At 37.8% G+C, this 14,138-nt stretch overlaps 1 protein-coding gene across 1 annotated transcript in view; it reads right to left on the reverse strand.

The window, feature by feature from the left end:
• Positions 1-14,138, reverse strand: part of olf413 (DBH like monooxygenase olf413) — an 868,967-nt gene that overhangs the window by 93,734 nt on the left and 761,095 nt on the right. The window contains exons 5-6 of the mRNA XM_071582772.1: positions 7,578-7,664; positions 2,649-2,837 (exon numbers count right to left, since the gene is read on the reverse strand). Of these exons, the coding sequence (XP_071438873.1) occupies positions 2,649-2,837; positions 7,578-7,664 (276 nt within the window). The remainder of the gene's footprint in view (positions 1-2,648; positions 2,838-7,577; positions 7,665-14,138) is intronic.

The following is a 14,138-nucleotide window of genomic DNA, read 5'->3' on the forward strand; positions in this document are numbered from 1 at the left end:
TCCTCACCTACAGCTTTCTTAATTTATACACCTATATATTAAACGTTTTTAAGCATCAATTACATATCCACTGATGATGTTTACCTTGTTTCACCTACTAAGTACAAATTTTTCAGGAAAGGTTAGTAATAATTTAAAATACATTAATTTTTTACGGATTTGGAAAACATATTAGCTTTAGTTTGAAAACGGAAAGTTTTAGTGAACATAAAACTAGTTTTATGTAAACTAGGCAATATATTGGTGAGCATTAAGTAAACATTTAACCATTTATAGTATCCATGAGCACCAAGAGCCGATCGGGCATGACACCACGCTCTATCTTTACATATACATATTAACTTTGTAGCGGGTGTATTTATTTTTTTTAATTGAGGCACTCTTTGAATACAAATATTTAACCTTTATCACAATTCATAAATAATCTGCATTTTTTGTCCGCTAATGAAAACGTTCTGAGGGGTGGTCGGCTTTCGGGAGAGGGGGTGGCGGGGTAGAGGGGATGAGGGGGTCAGGGTGAGCGGGGCAGGAATTCATGGGCAGCGATGGTTGGTGGATTGGCCGCGTCGCAAATGATCGCAAAAACTGCCTCGTTCCTATCAGTGCGCGTCGACGCGGGGCGAAGATGAATGCCGATTTTTGGAAATCCCAGCTCGTAATGAATACGGAACTCACGTACGGGCTGCCACCCCCACGCGGCGCGCGCGCGGACATTGATAAAATGCGTATGACCGGGGGGGGGGCAAGGGGGGAGGAAAATGGAAAGGTGGAACCTTGGCGTTTGAATTTTGCCTTTTCGGATGCGGGCGAGCGGATGAATCCGGCGATATATCGGGAAAAATAAGGTAGCGAGGGCGTGAATGAGCGACTGCAATCTCTTCATTTGCACACAAAATCCCGGGAATCTTTTTTTGCGTGAGGATACACCCGTCATAGGTCCGGCTCCCTTCGACGTGGTGCATGAATGAGGAATCAGATTGGCAGAATAAAATTACCCCGTCGGAAAAGAACTGATGCTCGGATATGGCATATTAAATTAACCGAAAAAAATACGCGTCCCTTTGACGCACGCTATACTTCAATGCTGATGGGAGAACGGATGCTTTTGTTTCACCAAGTCATTGATAGGATAACTGGAATACCAATTATTACTCCCGGAGGATTTCCTCCCCAAACTCTCGCCTGCTGGAGGTGCGATGATGTATGTTGGGAAGGTTTTAGTGTTCATTGACATCACGGATTGAACGGAGACTTTGACGTGCACGCGCCTAATTAAAGCAAGCATCCAGCTGAAGTGAGCCACACTACGGTATTCTTTCTACAATTTCAGGGCCCACGACTAACCCTTGACAACGGTCGGCTTACTGTGCAGTGCGACTGAACAAGGATTACAATTAGTCAAGCCACTGCGCTGGCACAAGGGAACGCTACCAAACTAATGAGAAGTGTAAGCACGCAAGATTTTTAGGTACAACCGGGTCCCAGGAAAATGACGGTGGGTTCCTGCGAGGAATTCAAAGTGAGCGCCAATTGGAGGCTGAGGCCATAGACTAAAATTTTTTTTTACCGCAGGGCATAAATCAAACAGACGATTTTAAACACAATCAGGCGACGCTGCCTTTTTTACGATAAAATAGCATAATTCTAGGTCCTGACACGATTTGATAACATAAAGTAACTCTCAAAGTACCCTAATTTTTTTTCTTTTCCCATGATGACCGGAAAAGAAGCGTTTGTGTATCACGAGGGGCAATAAATTACGTCACCCGCTTCCGCTTGTCTATAAGTGTAGACCGTTTGGCCTACATTAATGACCCTGGTCACAATTTACGGATGTTCCGTTGTCGTGATTCAACTAGTCGCCGTTATTTCCATGAAAATATCTTCCACACCACATCACAATCGCTTGAAAGGTTATATCAAACTAGGTAACTTTATGTCCGCACGTAAAAAGTGTCGTGATGCGAACTGAATTATTTTTTCAACAAAACGTATACCGCGCACCGGGTTAAATATAAATTTTAAATCGACCGGCGTTAAACTTATACAGTTACACTAACATTTTTTCTTTCCTGAAAAATACGGCTTTCTCTTTGAAAATAGGCATAAAAATAAAAATAAACTTTCAAAGTTGTCCGTCGAGACGGCATTGGATAAGCTTCATTTTATAAAGCGGACAACTTGCATGCTATTCCAATCAATTTCCCTAAATTATAGGGATAAAAGTGCTAATTACGGCTACTGGAATTATTTAGAACAGACAAGAATCTAAACACCTGAGAAATAGCAATAGGATTTGCAGAAAGATATACTTCCAGCTAGTTTTAATGCACTCTAATGTACTAATTAATGACCTGGCTATGCTTTCACGAACGTATTTATTAAAATTTTAATCTACTATTTATTATTACTTCAATAATATTTTCTGCCATTCAAATGGATTTATAAAGTGCATCAGTTCCTAATATACATCGGTCGCATTTTTTTACTGTAGTATAGAGAAAACAAATTTTAAAAAACACAGACGGCAATAATAATGAAGCGTCCATTGCAGTCTAGGGTAAACCAGTATAAGCGCCCAATTCAAATACTAATAGATACCGCTGTAGATGGCTGACACAAATGCGGCGCAAACATATTGCACTCACCTCGGAACCAATGACCCACGCGGCCACGACATTGTTGCAGTTGAAGAAAACAGCTGGCTGATTGGGTTGGTAGCACACCTGGCCCTGGTGCTGTGCATACCTCTCGAACTGAGGATCGTTGCCTTGGCATTCATACAGGATCACGTGGTGCATGTACTGATGGTTTCCTTGCTGGTGTAGAGGCTCGTACTGCCCAACGGATTTGTGTATGCAAGAAAGAATTATTAAAAATAAATGCATATTTCAATGATCGATATATAAAAAAACTGTATTTTTTACAATTAATTATTGCTATTATTCAAGGCATAGCGTAAAAAACATTAAATATTTTACATGAAGGATTGTAGTACCTACGCTACAAACATAATTACATTTGACGAGGCGACTCATTTCAGAGATATCTTGATTAAAAAGATATTCGCCTAAAAGAACAGAGGCTCCTTAGAGTTTGAGGCACCCAAGTATCAATTTAGCGAGTCAATTCTTGCTACTCAAACCACTAATTCCACGCAAAAGTGTAGGGTTAATGGTTAATAAAGTTTGGGAAAAGTAGGTTTACGCTGCTACGTGCGTCACCTTGCTGTTCACCCATTGCTAATTCATTTCTGAAAAAAAGCAATAGACTTCCATGATTATCTAAATTACTCTAGCCATGGGAAGACCCGGATGCCGAAGAAAAATAAGCGTAGGTGGCGAAGCAAAGCAGGCGATAAGAATAGCATTGTGGGCTGGGGAGACTCTGACGACCGAATAGACGGTAACATTTTCCGGGCCAGTTACCGTTTCGCTGAATTGCCATAATTTCATGCGTTCGAGGGGGCGCGTGCAATTATGTTAGCACCACAAGAAGGAAAAAAGATAATCTGACCAGGGATACGCGCTAAGCCGGAAGCGGTGATGATCTTCACGGGACAACTAATTGCCCCAAAAAAGCGGAGGCAATAATAAACATCATTATAATTTTCAACATTTTATCCCATCTCCTGGCTCAAGCGTTAATTGGACTTTTTAATCGATTTTGACCAGATTCGCGGTGATGTTCTGGCATAGTTACAGCTCTCTTGTTTCTGTGAAAAAAACTCACTCAACTCCTCTCCACTGTTCAGAGTTCAGCATTACAACGTTCATTACTTTCGTGCGCCGACCACTACCAGAACAATTGCTACCATAAGAAATGCATCAGAGCTTTAAATACTAGGCGCATGGAGATTGAGAATGATAAATTATAATCTGAAACAGTCAATTTTCAGGAAAAACAAAATCTTTTGAATGAAATATTACACCAGATTACCCTGATAAAAAGGAAATATGGGAACAGTGATAGAGGATATATATATATATATATATATATATATATATATATATATATATATATATACACATATATATATATATACACACATATATATATACATATATATATATATATATATATATGTATGTATGTATATATATATATATATATATATACTATACAAAACGGATATTCAACATTTAAATCAGACGTATGGCGGAGCACATCCGTGAGAGGATAGCAACGTGAAAACACAAGTCTCACTTAGGTATGTCTGCGAGCATTCACGATTCCTCTGGGAGGCAAATGATATCCCCGTTGAAAAGTGAGATAAAATAGTTTAATATGATTGAATATCCAATGCGGGAACCCTCAAGATTAATTCCCGTAGGTACAAAAAAGTAGCCAGGGAGAATGTAGGGAGGAGTGATCAGGGGGAAGAACTCCCTTTCAAGCGAAAAAATAAAAGTCAAGTCCCCAAGTTGGTGCTCCCCAGAGAAATCAACAAATGAGTGATGAGATCCTTAGGAGTGAGGGGTGTTATTGATTCCAGGACGATTGTTCAACACAGAAAGATAACGAAGCTCGCAAAACATTCCATCTACTCGGAGCCGTCGGAACAATCGGCGCGACGGATTTACGAAGCATGCTCATAAAAATCCCGCCCCCAAACCCTCCCCATTCGTCCCACCGCACCGAATTATAAAGGAAAGACACATCTTTAATCACTCTAAGTAGTGGCTCTTTAAGAAGGAATGAGAAGTAGTATTTTCCGTCGCATACCTTGGTGAAGGTTCCTCTATGAGTGATTGATGGATCCTAATTCTTCTCTCGTCCTATATGACGGTGACACCGACGGATCAGGGGAAGCGAGGAACTTTCCAGGGATAACGGGGAATAAGGGAACTCGCGGTGGGGGGAGGGAGACGGAGAAGGGAGTGGCACACAGGGACCCGTTCGGTGCCGCGAATGTCACCGTCGTTCACAGCGGATGTATCATTTCATCACTGCCGGTGAGGGTTACTTTTCTCCCCCCTCCATCTCGGAGTGCGCCATTACTAGGTGCATTACTTAATTAATTCGGTGTATCTGAGACTTAGTATCTCCGATGTGTTTAACAAAGTGAGGAGGAGTGGGAAAGTAGGACTCTACCGTGCCAAGTGAGGCAAGGGGCCTTGGATTTACGATGCATGTTTTGGTCAGAATTTGCACCAGTGTCTTCTTCGGAGTAGTTCATTGGACTCAAATTGAAAGTTTTCATTTATAATTTTCTAATTTAGGCCTTTAGATTAGGATACATCACGATATTTGCGTCAATTATCTCCTCGGCTAAACTTAATAATATTTTTCTCGCCATTACTCGCCACAATACATCCTTAATGATAGTGTTTAGATAACGGCATATATGAGCTCTGACAGATAGTCAATGCCGTAAAATATGTATTTTTATATGGAATTCGAACAATTTTACTGTTTAAACGTAGATATATCTTCATTGTTTCTAATTGAGCATTCCTGAATCATTCTAGGATGACATTGAAAGCCTTTGGTGGTTGATAACTCTATGAGCAACGAAAGAACAATAAGTGTAAATATACACGACGAGGTGAATTATTACTGGATACAAATAGTTGATTAACCAATTAATCTCTTAACTACTATATTCAAATGCCCGGTGCGTTAAATTTACATTTCGTTAATAGCTAAATTTACATTTCTGCTCACTTGTGAGGAAATTGATCATTCAAAGAATGTACAATTCTCACTGTGAACGTCCTGTTGGTGATTTTTTTTCGCATTTTGATTTTCTAGAAAAACGTGCTCCAAACGGTATCAAAGCTAAGGGTTTTATCTGGTGTTGTGTCATTTAAATACTCACAACAGAAAGTTCTGGTGGACCTATAAAATTGTTTATATAATAAAAATTAAAAGGGAAAACATTCATAGAGTATATCAATATTTTTAAACAATATACCTCTTCTTAAGAAATTTGGGGCCATGGAGTACTTGGGAAAAAGAGTTTTTAATTTTAGAATTCAAAATGATGCGAAACTCAGTCTCATAAACTTCAATCGGCGAAAGTATTGTGTAAGTGACCCGTAATGAGACAAGTTTGCATTGACATATATACCTAGATACATGGTCGGGTTACCATTGTGAGCAAAATTTACACGTGCATGATAATGTTTTTCCCATTAAGATATGTAAATTACCTGCATAAAAAATTACTGATATTCAATTTTAAATCAATATAAAGTATATTTTAAAAGCCAATCCTAAAATAAGTAAAATTTTATGAAAATAATATAAAATCCAATCTAATTGCCGTTTCCGAAAAAGTCAAAATCTTGTTGATGAGAAAACTCTTACGGACCAAATTTGTGTAACAGCTACATGATTTCACTTGGGATTGATTGTACGTTGTTAATTGAACTTATATACATTCAACTAAATTTGAAAACCTAATTACTTTATAAACACTAGTGAACAAATTGATCCGGACAAACAATTGTTAAATAACATTCAACTCAATCATTTATCACATATAATTCTATCAAAAATACATGCAAAAATTAGCAAACTATCAATTACTCATAAACTTGATATGCCTCGGATATATTGTTTTGAGTAAATTATATCAATGAAATTGAATTAATTCGGATTGAACTCCAGTTTACACTTCTACTTTCTCAAACTTTTCTCACATGCTGTTCTAAATTGCCTCGAAGGTATCAGACGTCAAATGTCATTGATATTTTTTCTAAACCATTATTTATTTTGAAATATATATGAATTTAAAGTTCAGCTCCTGGAAATTTGTGAAATCGATTAGTAACTTACTGTGAAAAATAAGTTCATGGTTTTCCCTTTAAGATTACAATTTATTGACGTATCACCTAACTCCACCAAGCAATGTGTGGCAGGGAAAAAGTGCTGGAAATGCCTTTAGGAGTTTCTTGTACATTTTCAGGATTGATTTTATCTTTTCCCTCAATCCCAATACACTTTTTCGAAACAAAACATCACATGCAATGACGGATGATTCCCGGATACCCGAAAGGGGCAAACAAATAACTTCTACAAACTGCGTGCTTGCTGCAACGGATAGCACACAGAACCCGCACATTTCGCTAGGAATAAGTGTGGATGAATTATCAGAGGCCGTATGAACTGGGAATATGAAGGTGAGGGAAGGAATGAATCCTGTTGGAATACAACGCTGAAATGAATGTGAAGCGTGGCATTTGACGAGCTGCGGTGGGAATTTGTCAACAGCAGCAATTCCCTTCAGAGCTTTGCATTCACCGTGATGAATAAGCGACTAAATACACGACTAAAGAAGTGGGCCGAGTAAATGAGGCGCTGTACTTCACGTGTTTGAAGAGAATCTACGAGTAATGACCCAGAGTGTTACATATTACACTAGAATAGATGCGAACCCGAATAACGCAAGCGCCAACGAGCGCAATTGAAATAAAACCGCCGTGTATTAACGGTGACTAACTGAATTGTTTTTCCTCTCTCTAGTATGAGGGAGGAAAGACAATTAAATCTCTTAAAATAATTATAAGGAAGCTCGCTGGTTAGCATCCCCTCGAAATGAATAATGTATTTGAGTATATTATTTTACTCACCCGAACCATGTGGTGTCTTCTTTTGATTTCCGGTAGTTTGAAGATTTTGCACCAGTAGAGGGTGTCTTCGGTGGCGGGAAGCAACACCTGAAAGAAGAAAGCATCATTGGTTATGAATGTGGACGGATTTGCAGAAGAAGACCAGTAGGTATCTATTTAGAACTCTCCAGTACTTTTTTTAGACCTATAAATATCCTTTAAATTTACTGCAAAAATTAATACATATTGCCATAACTTTGTTTTTTTAGGGTAGAAGATAGCAGTTCTTCTGGACGTTACATTTAATTTCCTTCAACAGGCGTCCTATGCTCACCGAGGAATGCAAAAAGAATATAGCCGCTTATTGGCTTCCGAAGGTTTCAACTAGATCGCAAGCGGATTTTGTACCCTGGGATAAATTTAACAAAGATATATTTTGTTAATAAGCTCACTCTGAACAGTTCCAATCAAAATTACAGAGAAAATTGTTCACTCTTACGTTATGTAATGGTAAAATTTATCAAGCCCTCAGAGTGACGATATCAATTAGCACCGTTTATAAATATTAGAAAAAAAAACAATTTCAACACAACATCCAACAACGAGCAAAAGTGGAACTCATCGGCTTACGGGCTGTCAAATCGTATCAAGAATCGGTATATCCATGAAAGTATAGGATTTTTAGAAAACATGAAACTCAGGATAATGAAAGAAGTTAATTAATTCTTATAATGAACCCACACTACTTAGGTGGATCAGACCACAAAGATAAAATAAGGGAGATACATTCCAGTACAGATAGATACAAATACTTATTCTTTCCCCGAACCATCAGAAATCATTATAGCAAGATACCGAATTCACTTTAGAAATATTGAAAACATTTAATTTACAAGACAGAACAAAATTAAACATTGCAAATATATCAGGTACATTTGAAGGTGCATGATATTATTTACATTGACGAAATACACAAAAAAATATTGCAAATTACATAATAACATCATAATCGCGATAAAAATTGATTCATTCATTTGTGGCGCCAAGAAATGACATGAAATTGATCCAGTATTTAAAATAGAAGGGCAATTTTTGCCCCTCCAGTAGCGTGGTTGTTCCCTCCATAATAACGAGCAAATCCGAGGCGGTGTGCATTTTGGCGTGCGATACGTCCACTTAATCGCATTATGATGCGTGATGGTGCACAAAATCACTTCCGTGGATGCTGTGTCACATTCGAGTATGAGATGAACGTTACATGTAACTTTATGAACTGATAGCTTTTATGGGGAATAGACGTGCGGGAGGCGGTGAGGAATGAGAAAGTGGATGATTGTAACTGCGGAGAGTAGGTAAAAGAGAAGACGGTAGCTGGGCATCAGCGGAGGGTTATAGAGGAGAGCAAGAGGTATGGAATCGGGGAGGAAGTGCGACCGCATGTGTAGGGAGAGTCCACGGAGAGAAGCCATTCTTCTTCGAGGACAAAGGTTGAAGGAAAGAACCAGGAAAGGGAGCCGTAATCCTCCGACCGCCTTGGAAGGGGTAACTTAATCTCCATGCGATCACAATAACCCCTACTTCGGCGAAAGATGACCAGAAGACTATCATCGTGGGTGAATCCCGAAAGGAATGATTTCAACTCCCTTTCCTCACTCTCTCTCTCAGGCTTTATTCAAGATTCCAGGGGGGACAACAGTATAGTTTATTTATCGCTACTTGATATTTCCTTTGATTCCCTAGCAGGAAAAGGTACCCTTTCAAAATTAATAAACAAAAGAATAATAAATGAAATGTGAGATGTGATTTAATTATTCGAAAAAAATGGAAAAAAACTCCTTTCAATAGACTAATTTCCAACTATGCCAAATCAGGATAGATGGTTAGATATAAATAAGAAGTTGTTGCGTCATTCCAAATTTATTTTTTATGTTATTTGCAAGACAAAGACTAAGATAATATGCGACCAAACGATTAAAAATAAATTGATACTGCCGTTAGAGGAGATATGCGTGAATATGTACCACCTCAGGGGTAGAAATATTAATGACATGAGCGCAATTATACAGAGACTGAAGAAAATGTATTTCATTCAAAAAAGTAATCTTATACGAGTATATTACCTCAGAGACATTCAATTTTATTTAAAATTAAAATAATAAACTTAGGAATTCCAGGCAGTATCAGTAAATTCTATTTAAATAAGTATGAGCAGTACTGCATCCGTATGAGTGTCCATGTCTCATACCACACTCAGCTATGTACGCAACATGCTACCTAAATTAGGCAAAAAACATGTAATGTAACCTGATTAACCAAAAATGTATTAACGAAGCAGTGATATTTGGATAAGAAATTTCATAATCATGTTTGTACATATTGCTCATACCACTAAAATAAAAATAACTTAATATATTTTGCAAACATCTGTTATTACCGCATTAAGTACCACACATGGTTTATAATAATTTGGAACTTAATCAAGGAACTGGGGTTGAAAATGAAGTCGGATGCATTATTTTAAAAAAGACTATTCCGTTCAAAGGCGTAGAAGTAAATATTCAAGTTGATTATATATTCAATTAAGTTCCCCTTTTAATGCTGCAGTCACGTGCTCTGGAAATAAAGTTAATAGTTTTATATTGAAGTATAAGAAATTATTTTGTTTTACAGGATCAACTGCTAACTAAAATTTGAATAAAAATTAGTTTAATTGAAAACCTTTGTCTGTGTAATCTTTTATTTACCCCGGGATTTCTAATATGCTTTGGTTTTTTAAACGCAATGCAGTTGATTCGGTATAACATTCAGCCCTTAACGAGATATCGCAAAGGGTATTATCAGATGACTTTTTGGGAAGAATAAGTTCTGTCTACTCTCCGTAATATTACTAGTGTCCAACCTGGGATTCTATCTCGCAAAATTCGGGCAAAATGAAAGAATTTAATCATAAAAAAAGCTTAAACGGGGACATGCACCACCCAGGACCATAGTGAACTTCAACGCAATAACCCATAGCGGTCCTAACAACTAGTAGGAAAGTATATCACTTATGCTTTGCATTCCACAGTGAAAAAAGATTATAAAAGCGCCTTTCCGAAATGGAATAATAGAAAAAATTGCAAGGAAAAATTATGCCTTTTTGGCTACTCTAAACGACCCAATTAAGCTAACGGATTGGTACTTTTAAAAAAAATTTTGGTTGAAAGGACGGCGGTTAGAAGAGAGAGTAATGAGGTTGGCTTAGGTTAAAAGGAAGGCAGGCACATTCCGGACGAGGGCGTTATACGGGCCAGACTCGGCCAAGGTTTAATTAGAAGCCCTGGATACTGACGCGAGGAGAAGGCCGTTAATATCGACATTACATTCCAGCACTTTCTTGGTTACATTAGATCGAAAAATGAGATTTTGCATTCTGTGACCTATGTGAATGTGGAACTAATTAAATCTTATTAGGCCATAAAGCAAGTATTCTGTGCGTCCGAAATTTATTAGAAGGCGGGTAACTGAGTTCAACGGGTTTAATTCGTTGCAGGAGGTAGTGTTCACAGAGATCCTTTCTACGCCGGGAAGTGCTCAGTTGAATAATTAGACGGCATAGGATTGATTGTTTCCGAACCAAAAGAAGATTTGTCTTAATTTGGAAAAATGATCTCTAATCCGAGAGCAGTTTAAATATAAGTTATAAAAGAGTCCCATGCAAAAATTTACGGTTGAAATAATTTAATTGAATTTTTTCTCCCCCAAGAAAAAAATAGCCAAGAGATTTTTCCCAATGAAGTACTTTGGCTGGGAGCCAAAAATGCTGACTCGACCACTGCAGGCTCAGGTGGTAAAAAACTAGTACCTTTGTGTGATATATTTAATTGAAAATACCGCTCCTTACAGCTTATTACTCAACAATTTGGTGTCTTAATGCTTCTATTTTAAGAGAGCTACAACATGATTTATAAATACCTGTCCCTTAGCCAAAGTTTTTTCCGTATTACATCAATGATAACTGTATGAGTAATTAGGGGGAAATAATTTAATTGAATATTTTCCATGTCTATGTAAAATAAATAATTAAAAATGTTAGACAGGTTACGACAAAAATATTTAATTCTGAATATATATTGAATAATTGCATTGATGAGGTAAGCGGCAATGCAAAACTTTTTAATAATATTATATTCACCAATATCACCTAACTTTATTAAGATAAAATTTCCGGTGAAAAATGAAATAGCGGAGAAAATGTCAAAATCATTCATCCAGAAGATTGAAAGTGACTCCCCTGGACGATGACGTGAAAAAAATTTGCTTTACCTTTTTACGAAGAACAGCTTGAAACTAAATGAATCAAAAACGGATTTGGTACTCGGTTCGTGCCCATAAAATTTGCTGAAAAAGAAAGTACCACTTAAGGAGATGATTTTCTGTAAAATGTTCTCATTAGCTCCTATGCTCATTTTAATTCTTAATTCAATAACGGTTTCCTTGTTGTTTTTTCACAAAATGTTTGGCACATACTTTTATAATCGTTTTAGAATGGCGGTTCCCACGCTTCATTCTAAAGTGTACGTTCCCAGGTATTAACAGAAAAACTTATGCTAAGCTTAAACAGCGAAGGAATAAAACACTTAATAGGAATTCACAAAAATTTTATCTACCTAAATTTTTTTTAAATTATACGAAATGATATTCTATCCTTGACGGAACGGGTAACGAAGGATATGATGATATTTTAAGTAAATACTTGTTAAATTGGACGCTTTGTAGCATGTGGCAATGCTACCCGACCAACAGTGGAATGGAATGTCATATAACAGCTGGAAAGGTAACTATTAATAAATGGCATATCAGAAAGGCACCGTCTCTTTTTGAGAAAGAAGTTGTTAAAATCTTATATAACATTTAGATATTAACAGCTCATTATTACGAATCGGTTCCTTATTATATCCGAGGTTTAGCAATCTTTCTGAATATAAAGGCCAGATAAATATTTTCTACCTTAAAAAAATATTGAATATGTTAGCCTTAGGGGTAAATCGGAAAAAAATATACGTTAATTGAATTGAATTAAGTAAAATATTTACTAAAAACCTTAATATATTTTTCACTTCACAACAACATCACAAAAAACCTTGTCCTGTTTGAGGCATTCTTTGGCATTGAATTTCATTTTTCCAGGTAGGTATTAATACTATTTTACCTCATGTGAATCTGGTACTCACGGAAGGAAATCATGAGTTGCAATTGATAGGGAAACTCGAATAAGCATATAAAAAATAGTTTCGTTAAAGTATGAATTCGTAAGCATGAAGAGCTCCTAAATCATCCAATTGCGGTTTGATTGGTGATATTCAGTTGAATTTAAGCGTCACAAACCTAACGAGAATCAATATTAGCACAAACTTTCATAAATGGATTGTAAACGTATGAATAGAGATGGGATTGTATGAAAGATCAGTATTACTGTATTCTGAATGAATTTATCCTAAAATACAGCAACCAGTCTTGTCTGGCTATCGAGGCTCAAAAGACATTCATACGAAACGTCAAATTTCTGAAAAAAAGATTTCATGAAAATTATTAAAAGGAAATATTTCAAATTATCTAATCTAGATTGAAACTGAAATCTTGCCAAGGTGTTTCTACAAATGGAAAACAGCCCCGTTTTTGCTCTTTAGTTCCCATTGCTGTTTCAAAATTAAAAATGAAAAAATAGCTGCTCTTTATTTTATCTACAAATCACCGCAGCAAAATCTAATTCTTTAGCGTTAGCACAGTCTTTATTCGATAGAGCTAATTTAAATCAATTTAGTTGACTAACAGTTATCGTATCTTGAGAATCCTCACATACTAGCTGGGGTTTTTCCAACGCATGGCAAGGGTATTTTTTTAAACAGCGGGTAAAGTGTACTACACTAAGCATTCACGCGGTCGAAAGTGTTTTAAATTTTTAGGTCACGCTAACTACCTATGATTTCAAAGTCACGTAGTTAGTTCGAAAAAGCACGTTTTCACAATAAAATCCAATGGTAGCACTTTTAAGGGAGCTCGCAAACAAAAAGACTTCCCCGACAGGGTTTAAAAACGATGCTCTAGGGGAGAATAAATAACCAGCATTCATTCCCCTTTCCACGGAACCCAGCGTTCTACCTGACGAGTTGGGATTAACCGCACCCCTGTCTATCGCGTCCCCGAGACGTTAGCCGTGGCCCAGAGCCCGCCCTCCCTATTAAGTTGCGGTTGTGGCGCCCAGCCACCGACTGCACTATCGCCACTCAAGTTAGGCACAAACCGAGGAGGAGTTAGGCGTGGGTCGCGACCCCCCGCGGCGGCAACGGCAGGTGGCGTTTACGACCGCCACGAAAAGGAATTCTTGCTTCCGCAAGCCCAGAAGGACTAAATGAAAGTAAATGAGTCCAGAAGGTGTAATTCTGGGGTCTCCACATCGGTTTCAGCTGCGGGTTGCGAGGGGGAGGAGTAGGAGGAGGGAGGAATGCTTCCTGGAGACAAAGGTTGGGGGGGAAAAGAGGGCGAAGGGTGGGTGCGGAGAGGAGGATGGGGGCAGGCAGGGATTAGGGGGTCGAAAGCGCC

The sequence above is a fragment of the Hetaerina americana genome, unplaced genomic scaffold, assembly GCF_022747635.1.
Source record: "Hetaerina americana unplaced genomic scaffold, ioHetAmer1.1.p SCAF_12, whole genome shotgun sequence".
Taxonomy (NCBI): domain Eukaryota; kingdom Metazoa; phylum Arthropoda; class Insecta; order Odonata; family Calopterygidae; genus Hetaerina; species Hetaerina americana.